The following is a 19,018-nucleotide window of genomic DNA, read 5'->3' on the forward strand; positions in this document are numbered from 1 at the left end:
GTTTTCCAATAAAGGGGGATGTTAGTTCATTCAGTTAGTAGTTCGTGGTTCGCAGTTCGGAGTTCGTGCGCTTTTTAGGTTTAGTTAAGTTCAATTTTTTTTTTAGAGTTTTAGTTAGAATTTTGTACTCTCTCTTTTGTTTACTTTCTCTTAGATTCAGTTTAGTGATTCTTAAGTTCGTGAGTCATAGATTCTAGCTCGAGCTGCGCTTGCAGCACACCCGTGCTGACTAACACAAGTCCAGCGATTATCAACAGAATTAGAGAATTAGGTGCTTCCAGCTATTGAACCACCTTAGCGCTACGGAGCTGCCTATAGTTCACCGCTCATACTTAGCGTTATACATCGCTCGCCCGACCAGACCCAGACGCGAAGAGAATCCTTGATCTATCAGCTGCCCGGAGCGAAGCTCCCGCTTGCCGTTGGAACCGAAGCCCTGCTTGCACCGTGAAGTCCACCTGAAGAACCCGCTTGGCCACCTGGATCGAGCTACCCTTCCTGGCGGTCGACACCGACGGTTCCCTTCGCGGCAGAGACGACACCGGTTGCCCGAGGCCGGTCAACGCAAAGTGAGGCGCTGGTTAAATCTCTAATTCTCTGGTGGCGTTCTGTTGGTCTGGTTAGGTTGAGTCTTGCTAAGTTCTCAGTTATAGTTATTCCCGGTTGAGATGGTGGTGATCTCTGTCAGTTCCATAGTTCTAATGTAACCTAGTTTAACTCAAGTAGCTTGGGTTTAGGGCGTTTTTGCGTCTTTAGTAGTTAGTTCGTTTATAGCAGTATATAATCACTTATAATCTTGTTTAATCTCCTAATATTCTTATAGTGGGTTTAGTTATCCATATTTAGGTTTATCTCCTAGTGGGTTATCATAATTACTTCCCCTTTGGTATATTAAACTGGGTATTGATTTGTTTATTTTTATCTACTTATACATTTCTGTTGTTTGGGTCTAAAGTGTTTTGAGTTATTCATATATGCGATGAGAAGGTTTGGTTGTAAGACTGTTATCATCAGCGTGCTTGAATTTCACTCTCAAATTGTTGTTTGAATTATGCCCCTTATCTAATTCTGCATATATCCATGTATTACTTTTATTCTAAATAAACATTACTTGATTTAGCCAATTCTTGACTTAAGTGTGTTCCTCCCGTGGTTCAAAGACTTTCTGAAACCGACAAGAACTCACCCTGAGGTTAAATATAAATTTTGTAGCTAGCCGCTACTGGCGCCCTATTAACCTTTAATATTAATATTAAAATTAATATTGATATCAGGTAAATAGTTCGGTATCCATTGTAACCACTACATATTTGGCGCGGCCGACGCGGGGCCAACGTCACATCTCTGATCTACGGGAGAAAGCACGGAGTTAAGAAAACGTATTGGTGTGTTGTGTTTATTAAATATCTACCTTACGCTCCGCGTTAGTAAAACGCCAGCGGGCTGGCGAAAGCTAACCGGGTCACTCCTCTGTCTGTGTGCGCGCACATCTATATACATCTATATATATATCCAACTCCTTTGTGTGTATGTGTTTTAAAGAGCATTGGTAATCACTTGTGAAACGCCTCATATTACCGCCAAAGAGCCGATCAGTGTGAGTGCGTGTGTGTATTGTAGACGCCGCTGTACGTCTGCTTTCATTATCACTATTATTGGTGCTTTACATTTACCCGGGGTATCTAAGCAGGCTCAGCCGACAACTATTATCACGTGAATTATATCAGCGCTATTTGTAAAGGCCTCAGCGAGGTTGCTGTAGCTGCGGATTTCCAGTGCAGTAAACCCGCTTCCCAGTTTAAACGGCCCGTGTGCGCGGATTTCCGCACCCCGGTCGTACTGGGACCCTCTCGTGTGCCCCGCGGCTTTGCAAACCGCGGCGTAACGCTATCCTTTTAGGTGGTAGAGAGGTTTACAGTCGCGAAAACGCGACGGGCGAGGATCACGCCCTCAGCGGAAGCCTCGTTTGACTCAGACTGTGTGAAGTAAATCCCTGCGTGCTGTGTTCCTCTCTGTGTCTCTGTGTTAAGGTCAGCAAGACCGTTGTGTTCCCCACAAAGCTTGAAAGCAACTGAGCTCTCAGGAGCTGAGGTTTGTCCTCCCACTCAAGGGGGCGGGACTCAGTTGTGTCACCGGTAGGCGGAGCCTTCCCCACCAGTGGCCTCTAGTCGCCATCTCGTGGTCAACTGTATCAGCTACATCTTGCCTCAAGGCTGTCTTACCTTTTCGTGCCTCTAAAGCTATATCTACACTGCCCTCTTCTGGTCGTTTGGGTGAATACTCAGGTTAAAGGGGGTTGCAGTTCATTTATACGCTATTTTGGGAAATTCTTGTAGTAAACTGTGTTTACGTGTGGTTGGTGTTGGCTTCATATGAGTTTTGGCATACCTTAATCGAGATACCCTCTTCCCCTGCTTTCTTTGCTTGGTTACTGTTATATTTTAAATGTTGTATCGTCCTAGTTATTATTAATACTAGTAAGTGCCATTTCCATTCTTAATTACTAGTAAGTATATATTCAAATTAGAATTCACTTCAAATAGATACATTTAGATAACTCAATTGTAATAATTCAATATTTTGTTCTATGTAGCCATCCTACTTCAAACATAGTGTCAACTCTCAAAGCTAACTTGCTTGTCAGCTGTTCTACTCACATTGCTTACATTAAATATATTCATTTGAGCTAACCATAATATCCAGTATTTTTAAACATTCAAGTTATAATCATTGGTTGCTATAAATACCTGTTATTTAGGTAATCCATAGTAGCCATTCATTATTTTGTTTTGTCAAACATATTATCCACTTCTTCTTGTTATTCTAAATACAGGCATATAATCCTTATCCTATTTAGCCATATAAAAAAAATAATAAATAAAAAATATATATAAAAAAAAAATTAAAAAAAAATAAAAAATTAAAAAAATAATAATAATAATAAAAATCTGCTCGCTAATACTGAAGGTAGCTTAGACTCTGTCTGAGTCACTTCGTTGAATTTCTAAATAAATCAAAGCCTTATAGACATACATACATCCGCTCTATGCTGGTTTTTGACAGGATTTGACTGTGGTGTTGGTGACAGCAGTGCTATCTTTAATGCATCCACAGTCATTCAAACCTTGCCAGTTACCACCTAGTTAACAAATTAATTAATTACTAATAGGTATTTGACTATTTTTATGCAAAACTATTAAAACTTATACCTATCCAAGGTCACCCAAATAAAATTAAAATAATAATTATCCATTAAAAAAAAAAAAAAAAAAAAAAACTACACTTTTGGCTTATTAGATTCACTAGGGACTACGCATCAAAGTTTGTTACCCTAGCATCAATCTCTCCAATCTCAGCAGCAGTGCTAAGTCACCCATCCGGGACTGGCTTCCAATACAGCTCGCATCGCTTGACCCTCGTCAAGTCAAAATGAGTTCTCCAAGAGAGGCAGGGTCCCCGCTCCTCAGCGAGGCTGAGTCGGTGGACCAAGTAGAAGCCACTCTTCTTGATTTAGTAAGCTGCCGCATTCCAGACTATGCTGAAGGCGTGCAACAGGCAGATGATGCCCACCTTCAGAGTTTGATGACTAGCTGTGTGGACGACCACCTAACTAAATCCCTAAAAATAAAAGAACAAATAGACACCGTGTACAAAATGGCCCTCATACTCTGGAGACAACTCCAACTCTCACAAGAAAGAGAGCAACATGCTACTAACCACTGTACAGCTCTCCAGCAAACTAACCAAAAACTCAGGGACGAATTGGCGCAATGGCATAATACTGGTGCAGAGATACAATCCCAACAAGAAGCCCTTGAACATAAAGTAAAGTCACTGCAGGAAGAGGCCGCAACAGCCACAAAGCTTGCCATCCAGTCACGAGGTAAGCTGGAGGAAGCCCAGGAGCAGCAGACCGAACTCGAGGCTGAACTAACACAGGCTATGAGTGCTTTAAGATTAGCTCGTATAGAAAAAAGGGATGCAGAAACGCAGTTGGCAGAGTTCAGATTAGAACGGGATGAGACATATTCCCGGGGGCCAAAGGTAAGCCCAACAAAGGGTAGACCAGCGACCCCACATCTCTTTAAGACGGAGGTACATACTCCTACGCCCGTAACTTCCACGGGTTACCAGGGAGGAGCTGAAGCTCCTCGATCACCCATCAGAGTCAAACCGGAACCGGCTGGCCCCAAAAAGGTGAACCGGACCCTGTTTGGCTGGGACGAATCTGAACACACCCGACGACCCCAAACAAATGCAGATATGGCCAGGCCCATAACACCCTCAGATAGAGATTTGGATAAAGTTGCCCGCAATATCAGCCGGTTTGAACCTAAGCCTGGCTGCCCTAATGATATCCACCTTTATCTAAATGACATTGATTACTATCTACGGCGCTTCCCTCTGGCCACCATAGACGACAGAATCTATCTCATTAAAATAACATCCAGCCGCGACGTTAGCAGTTTCATTGAACGCCAACCACCACACGTAAGGGGGAACTATAGGGCTCTCTGCCAAGCATTGGAGGCAGAATTCTCTAGCTTCTCAACCCAGTTAGGCCTCTCCGCTGCATTCACGGTGAGGCAGAACAGGCAGGAGGGTCCCGAACAGTACTACTATCGCCTCAGGCGCGCTTACTTTGGCTTCAAGAATGAACCAGAGATGGAGGAGGACGAAAATTTCAAGGTCCTGTTTGTCCAGAACCTCCATCCCTCAACCAGCCACCATTTAGGTGTCTCGGCTTGTCCCCGCACCCTGACTAGTCGGCAGCTAAGAGATCTAGCTCTTAGAGGTTTTGCAAAAGTTCAGCAAAGTTTGGGTAAAAAAACCGACTCCGAGGTCCTTGCAGTAGCCAGTAACCCTTGTATGGAACTAGAGGGGAAGCACAGCTTCCAGGGAACAGATAAGACTCACGGGTCCAAACCCTATAGACAAGAACCAGCCCAAAGTCAGCAGGTCGATCCACAGCGACGCCGCTCACCTACTTATAAGGTGAATCGCGGCCAGGGCAGACCCCATCGAGGTCGAGCCTCCCACCATCAACGTGGTGGCAGGCCACACCATCATGGGAATAACAGGCACTCTGGACCAAACCAGACTGCAAAAAGCCCTAAATCATCACTTGACAAAACCCTTAACGGCCTGGAGGCAGGGGATCTTGAGTTAATCCTGCAATGGGTTAACCAAATGCGCAAGGAGAAAAGGGGTAACCTCAACCAAGGGCGCAACATCCAGGAGCAGTCGAGCACTGCTCCCCATGAAAAAGACCCCAAACGAGCTACTTGGGAGCATGCCCAAGACACTGCACCTAGTGCAGTCCTAGTTGTGGAACTAGACACTGACCACTCTCTCAAGGAAGAAGACCCATTTCTAATTCGGGGGGAGCTTCCTTTCCGACAGTTCTTGGGCCATCTGAGCGAAAGGGGGGTGGCCAGAAAATTCTATCTTGCTACTACTTTGGAGGATGAATTTGTGCAAGATGCTCTTCTTGACACGGCATCAGACATCACACTGATGTCCATGTCCCTTTTTAACCGAGTGCGGGCATCCGCTCGGCGACGGAATAGGGAGATACAGCTGAGTAACTGTTCTCTCAATATCCAGCCCTACTCACACACGGGCATCACCATACATTCGATGGCCCTAATTCAACTTACGATTGGGCCCGTGACTGTTGTTCATCCAATTCATGTGTCTCCCTTGGAGTCCATCCCATTCCTCGCAGGAAAAGATCTTCTTAATCGGTTTGAGCCCCTTATCAATTGCTATTGCTATTTTTCCTGTCTTGGAGACCAATGAAGATGCGTTGTACCGCATTGATCTGACCCACAGGGACCAAATGGTCTTGGATACAGTCACTGTCCTTAGTCTCGATTCTGTCCCATCACCTGGCACTAACACAGTCCTGGTGAAGCAGAAGGAGGAGGCCGACAGTTTTCCTTCAACTCAAACAGAGTTTGAGAAGCAACTACAGCAAATGCTGTTAGATGCGGATGCATTGCAATCAGACGAAGAGCGTGTAAAGCTCAGAACAGTGCTGACTAAGTATCGCGCGTCTTTCTCTCAAGATTCTATGGATTGTGGATTGACCCACATCCATATGATTCGTATTCCGACGCATCCCGACGCTGCTCCTGCTTACGTTCGCCAATACAAGATTCCACTTGCATCATACGGGCCGGTGCAAGAGATCATAGATGATCTCTTAGACAAAGGAATAATCCGACCATGCAACAGCACCTACTCTGCGCCACTTTGGCCGGTGTTGAAGCCCAATGGCAAATGGCGTCTGACTATTGACTATCGCCGCCTAAATGACCAGGTCCCTCTTTCTAGATGGCCCATGACCCAATTGGAGCAAGAACTCCCTAGGGTCAGAGATGCCAAATATTTTTCAACCTTAGATGTGGCATCGGGGTTCTGGACCATTCCGGTCCATGTGGAAGACCAACACAAACTGGCATTCACATTCGCCGGCCGTCAATTTACATTCACCCGCTGCCCATTCGGATATTCCAATTCACCAGCTGAATTCAACATCTTTCTCAACAAAGCTTGTCCTGATGCAAGAGAACGAGGAACCTTGATTTATGTTGACGATGTTCTTATCCGGAACAATTCTCTCGATGCTCACTTGGAAGAGATTGATCATGTGCTAGATCAGCTCACAAAAGCAGGTGCGAAAATATCCCTAGCCAAATGTCAGTGGTGCAAAACTAAGGTCAACTATGTGGGCCTTTTGGTTGGTCCAGATGGTGTTCTTCCGCAACCATGTCGTGCCCAAGGCATCGGGGATATCGCGGAACCAAAAACCATCCACGCCCTTCGCAGCTTCTTGGGGGTATGCAACTACTCCCGCCAGTTCATTGAAAACTTTGCGGAACTGGCCAAGCCACTGTACCAGCTGTTAAAGCAGGATGTACCTTTCATTTGGGGTGAGGCCCAGGCACAAGCCATGCAAACCCTCAAAGACAAACTGGCATCGGCACCCTGTTTAACCTATCCGGACCACAGCAGAGAATTCTACCTTCAAGTTGGGTTTTCAGAGCACTGTGTGAGTGCTGGTCTATACCAGGTGCACGATCGAGACAAGAGAGTGGTGGCTTATGCAAGCAAAGCTTTGATGGCTCCGGAACTCAAATACTCTGACTGTGAGAAAGCACTTCTGGCCACGGTCTGGGCAGTGAAACACTTCTCCAACTACCTTGGGGGACAAAAGATCATTGTAGAAACGAACCACCAGCCAGTGGTCTTTCTCAACAGTCAGCGCATTCGAGAAGGTGTGGTCACCAACGCACGAGTCGCCTCCTGGTTAATGGCCCTACAAAGTTTTGAGGTTGAGGTGCGCTATGCGCAAAACTCGAGATTACCTCTAGGCACTGATCTGGCGGCATGTCAGCGGTGCGAAACTGACATACCGGCCACATCAGTGCCCATTCCCAATCTCGCCTCCCAAAAACCCACAAACCATCGTTACTTTGACCCCAAGGAGTGTGAAAACATTCCCACGGTCTACGTAGATGGATGCTCTTTCCGACATGACCAAGAAGGCCTCAAAGCTGGTGCAGGAATCGTCTGGCTTGATGACAATCCTTGCGAACCACAACAGTTCAAACTAGGATCACAAACTTCTCAGTATGCCGAAATCGCTGCCATACTCATCACAATTCAACTTGCTATCGACAAGGGGGTAAAAACCCTGGTAATCTGTACAGATTCCAACTACGCACGTCTAAGTTTCACATGTCACTTGCCAATCTGGAAAACCAAAGGTTTTCTCACTTCTGGCAGGAAAGCAGTCAAACACACAGAGCTGTTCACAGCCGCGGACTACCTGGTAGTTCGGCATGACATGCTTGTCTACTGGAAAAAGGTGAGGGGACACTCACGTGTCCCAGGGACAGACAAGACATACAATGATCAAGCTGATTCACTGGCCAAAAGAGGTGCCTTGGAAGGAGTTTCATGGGTCTTTGACCCGTTGAAATACCCAACCCAACCCAACCCCACTGTTTTAGCCGTGACTAGAGCACAAGCTAAACAAACCTCAACAACAGAAATCCCACCCTGCGCTGCGGTCTCCATTGATCCAGAAATCACAGATGCTGATTTGATCACGCTACAAGACGCAGACCCCGACATCAAATCTATTAAGGCTTTCTTGCTTGATCCCACCAACAATCCCATAACCAGCAAAATGCTGGAGGCATCAATTCCGCTTAAACAACTCTTGGACAACCGCGCATTCTTGAAGGTGGTCAAGGGCTTGCTTGTTCATGTCACTGAGACCCACACTTCTCCTGCGTTCGTGGTGCCTCCGTGCCACAGGGGGGTAATGTTGGGGCACGCCCATGACTCTCCATCAGCAGGTCACAAAGGGATCAAGGAAACTTATAGGACACTCAAACAGGTGGCCTTTTGGCCACGAATGCGGGAGCATGTAGCTAGTTACATTAAAGGATGCTTGGTGTGCTGCCAGTTCCTGCCGGCGAATCCTCTGCACAGGGCTCCCTTACAGAGAAAGGGGTTAACCTTCCCGTGGTCGGATCTGCAAATGGATTGGGTGGGCCCGCTCACAAAGTCTGCTCGAGGGAACAAATATTTCCTCACAGTCACATGTGCATTCACCAAGTGGGTGGAGTGTCTTCCAGCCGCCAATGACACCGCTATAACCACAGCGTGTCTCCTGGTTAATCATATCTTCACCCGGTTTGGTCTTCCTTGTAGGGTTGACTCAGATCGAGGTACTCATTTCACGGCAGAAGTCATGCAACAAATGTGGCACGTCCTCGGTGTAAAAGCCAAGTTGCACGTGAGCTACCACCCCCAGTCCTCTGGTCAGGTCGAACGGGCTAACCGCACAGTGGTCAGCATCCTCAAGAAATTTGTGGCCACGCATCACCGCGACTGGGATGTGAAATTGCCGTTGGTACTCATGGCCATTAGGGCAACTCCTCACGATTCCACCGGCGTCTCTCCATTCGAGGTGATGACAGGCAGACAGATGACACTTCCGCTACATCTGTTATATCAGCCAGGTGGAACAGATACCTCAGTTGCCTACACAACACAGCAGTACATAGACGATTTGCAGAAACACCTAAAATCCACTTTTGCTTTTGCCCAACAGCACATGGCACGAAGTGCCCAGGGTCGGAAGGCCTACTATGATCAGAAGGCGTCCTATGATGAGCTTCAGGTGGGAGATAAGGTGTGGTACTACATTTTCGCTCAACCTGTCGAGAAACCCCAATCGAATACGGGTAGGCTGGCTCGCAAACTCATGCCTCGCTGGACTGGACCCCACACAATCACGGACAAATTGTCCCCGGTGGTGTACCAGATCCAGATCAGCCAAGGTTCTAAGGAGCCAACCCGCAAGTGGGTACACCGCAACCAAATTAAGCCACACCAAAGCCCTATGGGACAAGTCGGGGCCGCCAATGCCTTGATTAGAGTCTAATCAGGTGGACAAAACCCCTGCTAGACCCCTAGGTGTTTAGCAACTCCTAGCTGTACAACTGGCAACTAAACTAATAACTTCATTTTTAAAATTTAGGAATACATTGATCTTTGATCCATATACAGTAGTCTGTTGTTTGCAATTTCAACCCAAGTACCATTACACATCTGCCGATCAAGCCAGCCAACAGAACCATCATTTTGTGCCTGGGAATAGGATATCACTGATTGTTAGCCACTTATCTGTTAGATTCTACTTCATTGGTGGTTCACACTAGTACACCCAGGTTAATCATGTACATTTGTCTCGTTAGGAAGATGAGGACTCTCCTGCTCCTGACGCTCGTGCTGGGGACGATCGTCGCGGCCCCTGATGTGATCTCCCCCGGACCTACCTCAGGAGTAGTTCTTAGGGATAATTCGGGACTACTAATCACAAACTGCCGGTTACATACCCAAAGGGTGTTTGTACGACTGAACCCGGAGGAAGTATGTAAAAAGAACTTCCCTGATTGGTCCCGCCAAGTGGGGTGGGCTGGGCATTGGTGGGTACGAGAGGCAGTAAGCCATGCCGAACGAGACACCACCCACATGCTACAACAGCTGCAAAAATTTGCGGTCACACAGTCTGAACTGAATGGGGCTCAAAAGAGATCCAAACGGTTTCTTGCAGGTTTATTAACTGCTGCCGCCGCTGTAGGCTCACTCCTTGGCGTCGGCACATCCGCTGTTAATGCCGTGGGCCTAGCCACGGTCCGCCGTAATGTAGGGGAACTACAGGCAGAACTACCACACATCAAGGACCAAATAGACACCCAACAGAGACAGCTACAGGCAATTGGACAAACTTTACAGGGTACCATTGTGGTCCTCAATACCCACACGGTAGCTTTAAACAAAACTCTGCAAACGATCACCTCCCTGACCCGGGCAATCCAGGCAGATATGGCTCACATCCAAGTGATTAACATGCTTTTGAATGACATGCTACAGGAAGTGGGATCCTCAGTAGACAGTCTAGCTATGGGCAAGATACCAGCTTATCTGGTGCCTTTAACCCTGGTACAGGAAATCCTCAGTCGGGCTACCCGAGAGGAAGTTACTGATCTCCAAGCACATTTAGCCTATACACTCGGAAGTGCAGTACCTCTTTATGTCAATCCAGAAAATAGAGAAGTAGCTTTTCTGGTCAACTTACCTATAATAGCTGCGGAAAACATTTATCGCTTAAAGGAAGTGGTAAATGTTGGGTTTTGGCAAAAAGAAGCACACATCAAAATTCAGACTCCGACCTTGGTAGCTTACCAAGACAGCAATCCTGGACTTTATCTGGCCCCAAATTTGCGCATGTGTACTCTGTCCAAGGATATACACTATCTCTGTCCCAGTAAACCGTTCACTCGAGAGGGTGCCGGCAATCTTTGTGGCCTTAAGCCCATGCTCACTAAGGACCAGTGTCCTGCCACTGTCACTCATAGGTACCAACAGGTCGAGACTCAGGTTGAAATCGTAGGGAGCCGGTGGCTGGTAAATACTGCGGCACGGGAAGCTGTGTTGTCCTATGACCAGCATGATATCGATGAACGTATTCCCCTTCCGGAACAAACATTTTGGGTAGACGTACCACCTGGGGCTACTCTGCATGTTGGGGAATGGTCCCTGTACCACTTAGTACCTGATCAATATGAGAGTGAAATTGAGGTGTCTGATTTCTTTACTACCCACTCCTTAGAACTCAGCCCTGACACCCTTGGTCGGATACAGTATGAGGGTCCCCAGTCTATCGATTTGACCCCCATCAATAATGTCTTAAAAGAGATCGAGTCGCGTCCCACATGGACAGTCCAACCTGTAAGATACTCCTGGTCATTGCCCGATACCTTGTTAGCTGCGCTGGTATGTCTGGGGTATGTAGCAACCTTTGGTATAACGTGTTTTTATCGTAGGAAGACCGTGAAGCTACAGAGACAAATGGATTCATGGTCGGGTAAGGTGGTTAGATTTGTGAGACGTAGAAGGGGGGGTCAAGAAGTGTCAGTGGAAACTCAGGAGGACGCAACTGATGAACCTATGCAGGTAGCTGCAGTAAGGGAAGTGGTTTAGCTCTGGTTTGGATAACGCTAATGCAGCCTGTTGTGTACTGACCAGCAAATGCCACCAGTAAGAGTTGAGATACCCAGTAACCTCTTTTGTCCACAGCTATCTACGTCATCTCATCGACTGATAACCTGGATCTCTGCTGATTATCACCCGATGGGGGGGGATATGTAGCAGATAGCTTGATATCTCATTGTGAAATCACACTCTGTTCCCCTAAATCCACTTAAGAGATTCCACTGGGGAGCGAAGGGGGATCTCTCCAACCTTGAATGATAACACTTTAACGACTTTTACGACCATTTGCTGGAAACATCTGTCTCGCTAAAAGCATCTGAACAAAGACCCATAAACTTTGGGGATTAACATGTCACCTGCTGATCCGCTATCTTCGGAGCACACCTCTTAAACAGTCACACCTAATTTACACACACACACACACAGTTTGACCCTTTAACTGGTCAAGGACCCGTGGACCATTTAACAAGACAATACTGCCACCCGCAGGAGAAGAAAGGAACTTTTCTTGGAGCACGAGGCTATGATCGAAAAATTACATATGTATATGCTTTTACAATAACTTAAATAACTGTTGGTTAATTCTAATATTGTGAGAAGCAGGGTATCAAGCAATGTGATGAAACACTTTCTAATCAAGAGAACAATTTTGAGGTTTACCTTCATTTTCTTCTACAGGTTCCAGGCTGAAGAATTATGTCTTGTTTGTCATTGGTTGAACTATTGCAACTAGTCAGCGTAGTTTTAACTTTTGTTTGGTTATATAGATACATTTTCCTGTTTAGTAAAGAGCAAAGCATAAAAGTATAAAGGTATAGTGAATTTCCGATTTAAAGGGTTCTGAAATGATGTTAACCAGAGCAATAGGACCTGCATTCCTTAGTGGGGGGGAGGTGTGAATTACGACGGCCACAGATTTATATCTTTGAATACACAGGCGAGTCTGCCATTTCAAAAGGGAAATTTAAGGCTGAAAAATGTTAAAACATTAAAAACAAAATGTGTTCTTAAGACGTGAATGAACATTAACTACAAAAAGAACACGGAGGGCAACAAACTAGCAGTCTGGTTAAAATAATTACTTAAAAGCTATCAGGGCATGTTTCCACAATACTTTAATCAGGTTAATAACTAAATCTTGAATTAATAAGTTAAAGTTCATAACGAGTTTCTTTCTTTCCTTTCTAAGAGTCCGGTGCGTGTGAGTTAGTGTATTCCCTGGTCATGTGTTATATTTCTTTCCATTCTTACACCTCAAAATCAACTATGATTATCTAATTGTCTGGTTAGGATTTCAGTTCTGAGATGTTTATTCATATCACTAAAATGCTATGCAACAGTGGGTGAATGTGGGGAAATTGTGGGTTTTCTATGTCAAAGTACATTTTAATAAGCAATGGTTTAATTTGATCATTTAAGAATGTTAAGGTTTAAGTTAATAAAGAAAAAAAAGGGGGAAGGCGTCTAGGCAAGACTCCACCTACCTGGAAGATGATTGGGTTTTTAGAAATTATACTTGCAGTTAGGAAACCTATCACAAGTTAGGGCCAATACGTCACGAAGGGAACGTGTTTTCCAATAAAGGGGGATGTTAGTTCATTCAGTTAGTAGTTCGTGGTTCGCAGTTCGGAGTTCGTGCGCTTTTTAGGTTTAGTTAAGTTCAATTTTTTTTTTAGAGTTTTAGTTAGAATTTTGTACTCTCTCTTTTGTTTACTTTCTCTTAGATTCAGTTTAGTGATTCTTAAGTTCGTGAGTCATAGATTCTAGCTCGAGCTGCGCTTGCAGCACACCCGTGCTGACTAACACAAGTCCAGCGATTATCAACAGAATTAGAGAATTAGGTGCTTCCAGCTATTGAACCACCTTAGCGCTACGGAGCTGCCTATAGTTCACCGCTCATACTTAGCGTTATACATCGCTCGCCCGACCAGACCCAGACGCGAAGAGAATCCTTGATCTATCAGCTGCCCGGAGCGAAGCTCCCGCTTGCCGTTGGAACCGAAGCCCTGCTTGCACCGTGAAGTCCACCTGAAGAACCCGCTTGGCCACCTGGATCGAGCTACCCTTCCTGGCGGTCGACACCGACGGTTCCCTTCGCGGCAGAGACGACACCGGTTGCCCGAGGCCGGTCAACGCAAAGTGAGGCGCTGGTTAAATCTCTAATTCTCTGGTGGCGTTCTGTTGGTCTGGTTAGGTTGAGTCTTGCTAAGTTCTCAGTTATAGTTATTCCCGGTTGAGATGGTGGTGATCTCTGTCAGTTCCATAGTTCTAATGTAACCTAGTTTAACTCAAGTAGCTTGGGTTTAGGGCGTTTTTGCGTCTTTAGTAGTTAGTTCGTTTATAGCAGTATATAATCACTTATAATCTTGTTTAATCTCCTAATATTCTTATAGTGGGTTTAGTTATCCATATTTAGGTTTATCTCCTAGTGGGTTATCATAATTACTTCCCCTTTGGTATATTAAACTGGGTATTGATTTGTTTATTTTTATCTACTTATACATTTCTGTTGTTTGGGTCTAAAGTGTTTTGAGTTATTCATATATGCGATGAGAAGGTTTGGTTGTAAGACTGTTATCATCAGCGTGCTTGAATTTCACTCTCAAATTGTTGTTTGAATTATGCCCCTTATCTAATTCTGCATATATCCATGTATTACTTTTATTCTAAATAAACATTACTTGATTTAGCCAATTCTTGACTTAAGTGTGTTCCTCCCGTGGTTCAAAGACTTTCTGAAACCGACAAGAACTCACCCTGAGGTTAAATATAAATTTTGTAGCTAGCCGCTACTGGCGCCCTATTAACCTTTAATATTAATATTAAAATTAATATTGATATCAGGTAAATAGTTCGGTATCCATTGTAACCACTACACATATGTAAATCATATTTTGTGTAATTTTTTCTTTAAGGATATCTGATCTTTAATGTAGAACTCAGGGGAGGATACATACTAAAATCAGTCATTCTTGTAGTTCTGTAAAAGAAGATAAATGTTATAGTAGTCCCTTGCTGAAGGACCTTGTAACAATGCTTGATATCATAAAATAAGCTCTACCAAAATGTCCAAATTGTAATATTCTGGATGGCTGCATTTATTCCATGATGCAATTGTGGAGGTTTAAATTACTGTTATTTGTTTTTGTCAGAAAAAACAGTGGTCAACATATGGTGACTTAAGCGTATATCTTAGTACGGCTGACAAATGCATGTTAAGATAATTAATCCAGAGAGATAACAAGAGTGTATAAGAATTTAGGTACCAGTAAATTATTGTTTTGGGAAACTTAGATTAATGCACTGTTGTTTTTGCAAAACCCTAATCCTTTTATTAAACTTTTAATATTATTAATACATTTTGCCATCTCTGTGTCACGTCTGTCGCTGATATTACTCCTGTCTCCCTCGCACTCAGCTCTTTCTGCACTCTTCAGTCACCATACCCAGAACACACCACACTTGGACTACAATGACTCATCCAATTACATGATTCTGCACAGGGCCCCACATCAGGAAGTAATCATTGTAATTAGCCTCACCTGTTCCCTTCTGTATTTTTACCCCTTCAGTTCACTCACTCCTTGCCGAGTATTTTTTTGGTTTACCCTGCTCTAAAACGCTTTTTCCTTGTTCCATTTTGATTACCTGGTTTTGACTTATTTTTCTGTGTACCTCGACTCTGCCTTTTGTCTGCCCTTCATTGCTGTGTTTGCCTGTTCTTTTGACCCTGGACTGTTACACCGTTTGTGGTATGTCACTACCTGTTGCGTCCTGTTTGTCGGCACTGACCCTTTCTGACCACTCTTTGTATTGCCCCTTTGTTTAATAAAACTGTTTTTGCACCTTGTTCCTGCCAGATCATGACACTATGGTTCCTGTGTTTAATAAAGTTGGATTTGCTGAAGCTGTAAAAAGCTAAAGAGAGAGATACGACAACAGACAAGATTAATGGTAAGGTGTTTTAAATATAGGCAAAATTAGTAGAAAAATCTGAATTATTTTAATTTAAAGTATGAAATTCATGAAGAAGGCCTTTCTGATTTCCAAAGAAAAACAACAAAAAACACATTTAAAGAAATTCCTTGCACAATGCCTCAAGTTACCTATGCTGTTACCTATGAGTTACCTATGCTGTTGTTGCAAATAAATACCTTATTTTCTTGAGTTCACTTGTTGGATCATTTTGCAAGTCCGTTAGCAGTTTCACTCCTGTTTCTCCAGGGTCATTTCCTCTGAGATCCAACTCATTTAGGATTGAGGAGGGGTTTGATTTCAAAGCTGAAGCCAGAGCAGCATATCCTTCTTCTGTCATACTGCAGCATGAAAGTCTAGTAAAACAATAAACATAAGCTGTATCACAATATTGTGATAGGAGTGTAATTTCCATTTTAATGCTCTGTATTTTCTTCACATCTACACTTTCAATGTTTACATTCAAAATTCTATAACATTTTTGAGACATTTACTGTATGCAGCAATGAGTGAATCAAATCAATCTTAATAAAAAAAAAATGTCTACAAAACAAAAACGATTATAGTTCACCTCAAATTCTGCAGTTTACAGTCTGTTTTATTCAGGAAGGAACACAGCTGCTTCACTCCAGGGATTCCTATATTATTCTCACTCAGATCCAGATCTATCAGATGTGAAGGATTTAAACCAAGAGCTGACGAAAGAGCACCACAGCCTTCCTCTGTAATGCTGTTGTTATTCAGCCTGAAAACACAACAATAATGCATAAAAGATTAACTTGTTTAATGGGACGTATGGCTATGAACATTAGTGTTGTAGTAGGCCAGTTTAGTTTCTGTGTTGAACTCAGTTGGAATTGCATACAAATCAATGTGTTTAACACCTCAGCTCTCTACTTTCTGCAACTAAGCCACTACAAACAGGATAGCAGACATATTCCAAAATATTAATAACAAGTAGCATAACACAGTTATAAATGCCCTTCAGTGAGAATGCATATTGTTTGATATGAGCTTACTACCCTTCGGAAACTCATTGTATTTGATTTGAAGAAAGACCAGGTTACTATAGTTTGGTGAGGTAAATAATATTAGTATTACTTTGTTCAAATCTGTATGTAAATTTCAATAAATAGTATTTACTATCTTTCTATAGTCCTGATATTATTTGTAATTTACCATTGTAATGGCAAATGCTATAACATTATAGGATGCTACAAGATTTGCTGCACAACAAATGCCAAAAGAAATAATTTGAAAAACATCTCCATCACTAGACGGGTGTTCTGGTCAAATGTTCTGACTAAATATTTGGTGTTACCTAAATATAGCATGTTTCAGTGGTTAAAACATTGCCACACTTTATTCAGTGAAGCTCATATTTTAACATACAGTGTAATGATTGCTAGATTATGCTTTTTATGTATCATTCATTTGATAGACTGAAATTATTTCATTCTAGCTCTACCATTATTCAGATTTATGTTCTAATAAGAGTATATGCTGTCCAATGGACTGGACGCATATTCAATAATACAACAAAAGTACATTTTCATTTTGCAATTTTTTTTTCTTGTTTTCTGTAGATTATTACTGAATATCGATTTTAAAACAATGATGCTGCCTCTTAATATTACCATGCAGCTATAACATTAACAGTTGATTTCTATTCTTCACTTTTTTCTCTTTATTTAGTTATTCATTCATTTGATTTAGTATTCATTTCATTTCACAATACACTGAATGTTATATTTCACAAACTATGTGCTACAATGTAATATTTATTAATACATAATGTGTATGAAGAATTAAAATGAAGGTACAAATAATTTCTAATTAATATAATTTTTCCATTTTCTTATTTTTACATGATAAAAATATCATTTTCAAACTAGCACTATTTGGTCCGGTTAAAACAAACTCTGGTCCATTTGTAACTTGAGTGCGGTTCGATTGAGCAGGTGTGAAAATAGTAATCGCAGTAATCGGGTTACAGTAGTCTGGTCCCAAACAAACTCTGGAGCGGTTCGCTTACGGTGAGAATGTAATCCGCTCTTGATCTGACCCAGCTGATGAGCCGCAGTTTAATCTGATATATTAGCCAGATAACGCTAATTACCACAGCTATGAACCAACGCTGTGTCCATGCACGCGCGGTCTGTGCTGTGTTCACTTCTCACAGACTTGGTTTACTATGTATACATCTACACTGCACGTCCAAACACTGTGTTTAAAAGCTCAGTGTTTCAGCTTCAGTATTAAAGCACATATATACGTGCTGGAACACAGAATCTTGCTGCTATTTTTACTTTTTTCCTATATGTATATTTACTCCCACGCCAGACGGCTCTGACCAACCAGAGGACACAACCTGCTGGTGTGGTTTATTGGTGCGCATTTTGGTGCGTTTAGATTGATACCTGTGTGAAACCAGAAGTGAAAACAAAGGGAGAAAACACTCTAAGTAAACAAACTCATCAACTGATTAGGACCAAAGAAACAAACTACAGGTGTGAAAACCCTCTTAATCTGGTCTCATCCATTTCTTGTCTTGGTCTTGAAGTTTTCGCAGTTTTGACTAAAACACTAGTGAATATACAATGTTGTCAGTTCAGGTCATTAGAAACATGAATGTTTGACTTCCGGTAATGGCGGCGAGCTAGAGAGACGCTGCTTTTTGGGCTCTGCACCAAGAATTATTTTACTCCCCTAAAAAGCCGTATAACGACAACAAATTGCTTACACAGGCACCTAAAAGCAAGATCAACTATGTTAGGCACAAGAAAGGGCAAAACTAAACCGGACAATCCATCTAACAAGCCTACAAAAACCTCGCCCAGTGGCAAACTCGATGCTAGCCCCGAACTAGCAGCCTCTTCAGCGGAGGATAGCGAGAGGATGGACGTAACAGACTATGGCCGAAGGGATAACCAAAACCAAGATGTGGTGCTAGAGGCCATTACTGGTCTTAAGACTGAAAGCTTGGCGCGTCACAGGGAAGTTATTGAAGGCATAGCACATATCAGAGCGGATTTGGATGTTATTAAAAGCAGAATGACCACAGCTGAACAACGCATAGGAGACACGGAGGACGTAACAGCACAGCTAACAGCAACGGTGTCTGAGCTGGAAGCTAAAGTAAAGCAACTTACTGAAAAGAATGTCGACCTTGAGAATCGCTCACGCCGTTCTAATCTTCGAATCATTGGGCTGGAGGAAAAGGCGGAGGGCGCTGACGCTGAATCCTTTCTGGAGAGCTGGCTCACCGAAGTCCTGGGTCCAGAGAACTTTCCCCACCCGTTGCGGATCGAGCGCGCTCACCGCATCGCGGTTGCTCCACCGGCTGGCTCTTCAGGTGAGCAGAGACGGAGACCAACCACTGAACGCCCTAGACCACTGATTGCGAAATTCCTGAACTTTAAAGATAAAGTTCGTGTGATGGACGTGGCACGAAAGAAGAAGG

General features: G+C 43.5%; 2 protein-coding genes across 2 annotated transcripts in view; one reads left to right on the top strand and one right to left on the bottom strand.

The window, feature by feature from the left end:
- LOC111188389 (ribonuclease inhibitor-like) overlaps window positions 1-19,018 on the bottom strand; it is a 68,014-nt gene that overhangs the window by 36,630 nt on the left and 12,366 nt on the right. The gene's annotated exons all lie outside the window — the stretch shown is intronic.
- LOC125782424 (uncharacterized) lies at window positions 234-11,987 on the top strand. The gene is made up of 2 exons (XM_049466420.1): window positions 234-569; window positions 9,780-11,987. Exon 2 carries the CDS (start codon window positions 9,784-9,786, stop codon window positions 11,566-11,568), a length of 1,785 nt encoding a protein of 594 aa, XP_049322377.1. The 5' UTR covers window positions 234-569; window positions 9,780-9,783; the 3' UTR covers window positions 11,569-11,987.

Source organism: Astyanax mexicanus, chromosome 17, assembly GCF_023375975.1.
Source record: "Astyanax mexicanus isolate ESR-SI-001 chromosome 17, AstMex3_surface, whole genome shotgun sequence".
Lineage (NCBI taxonomy): Eukaryota > Metazoa > Chordata > Actinopteri > Characiformes > Acestrorhamphidae > Astyanax > Astyanax mexicanus.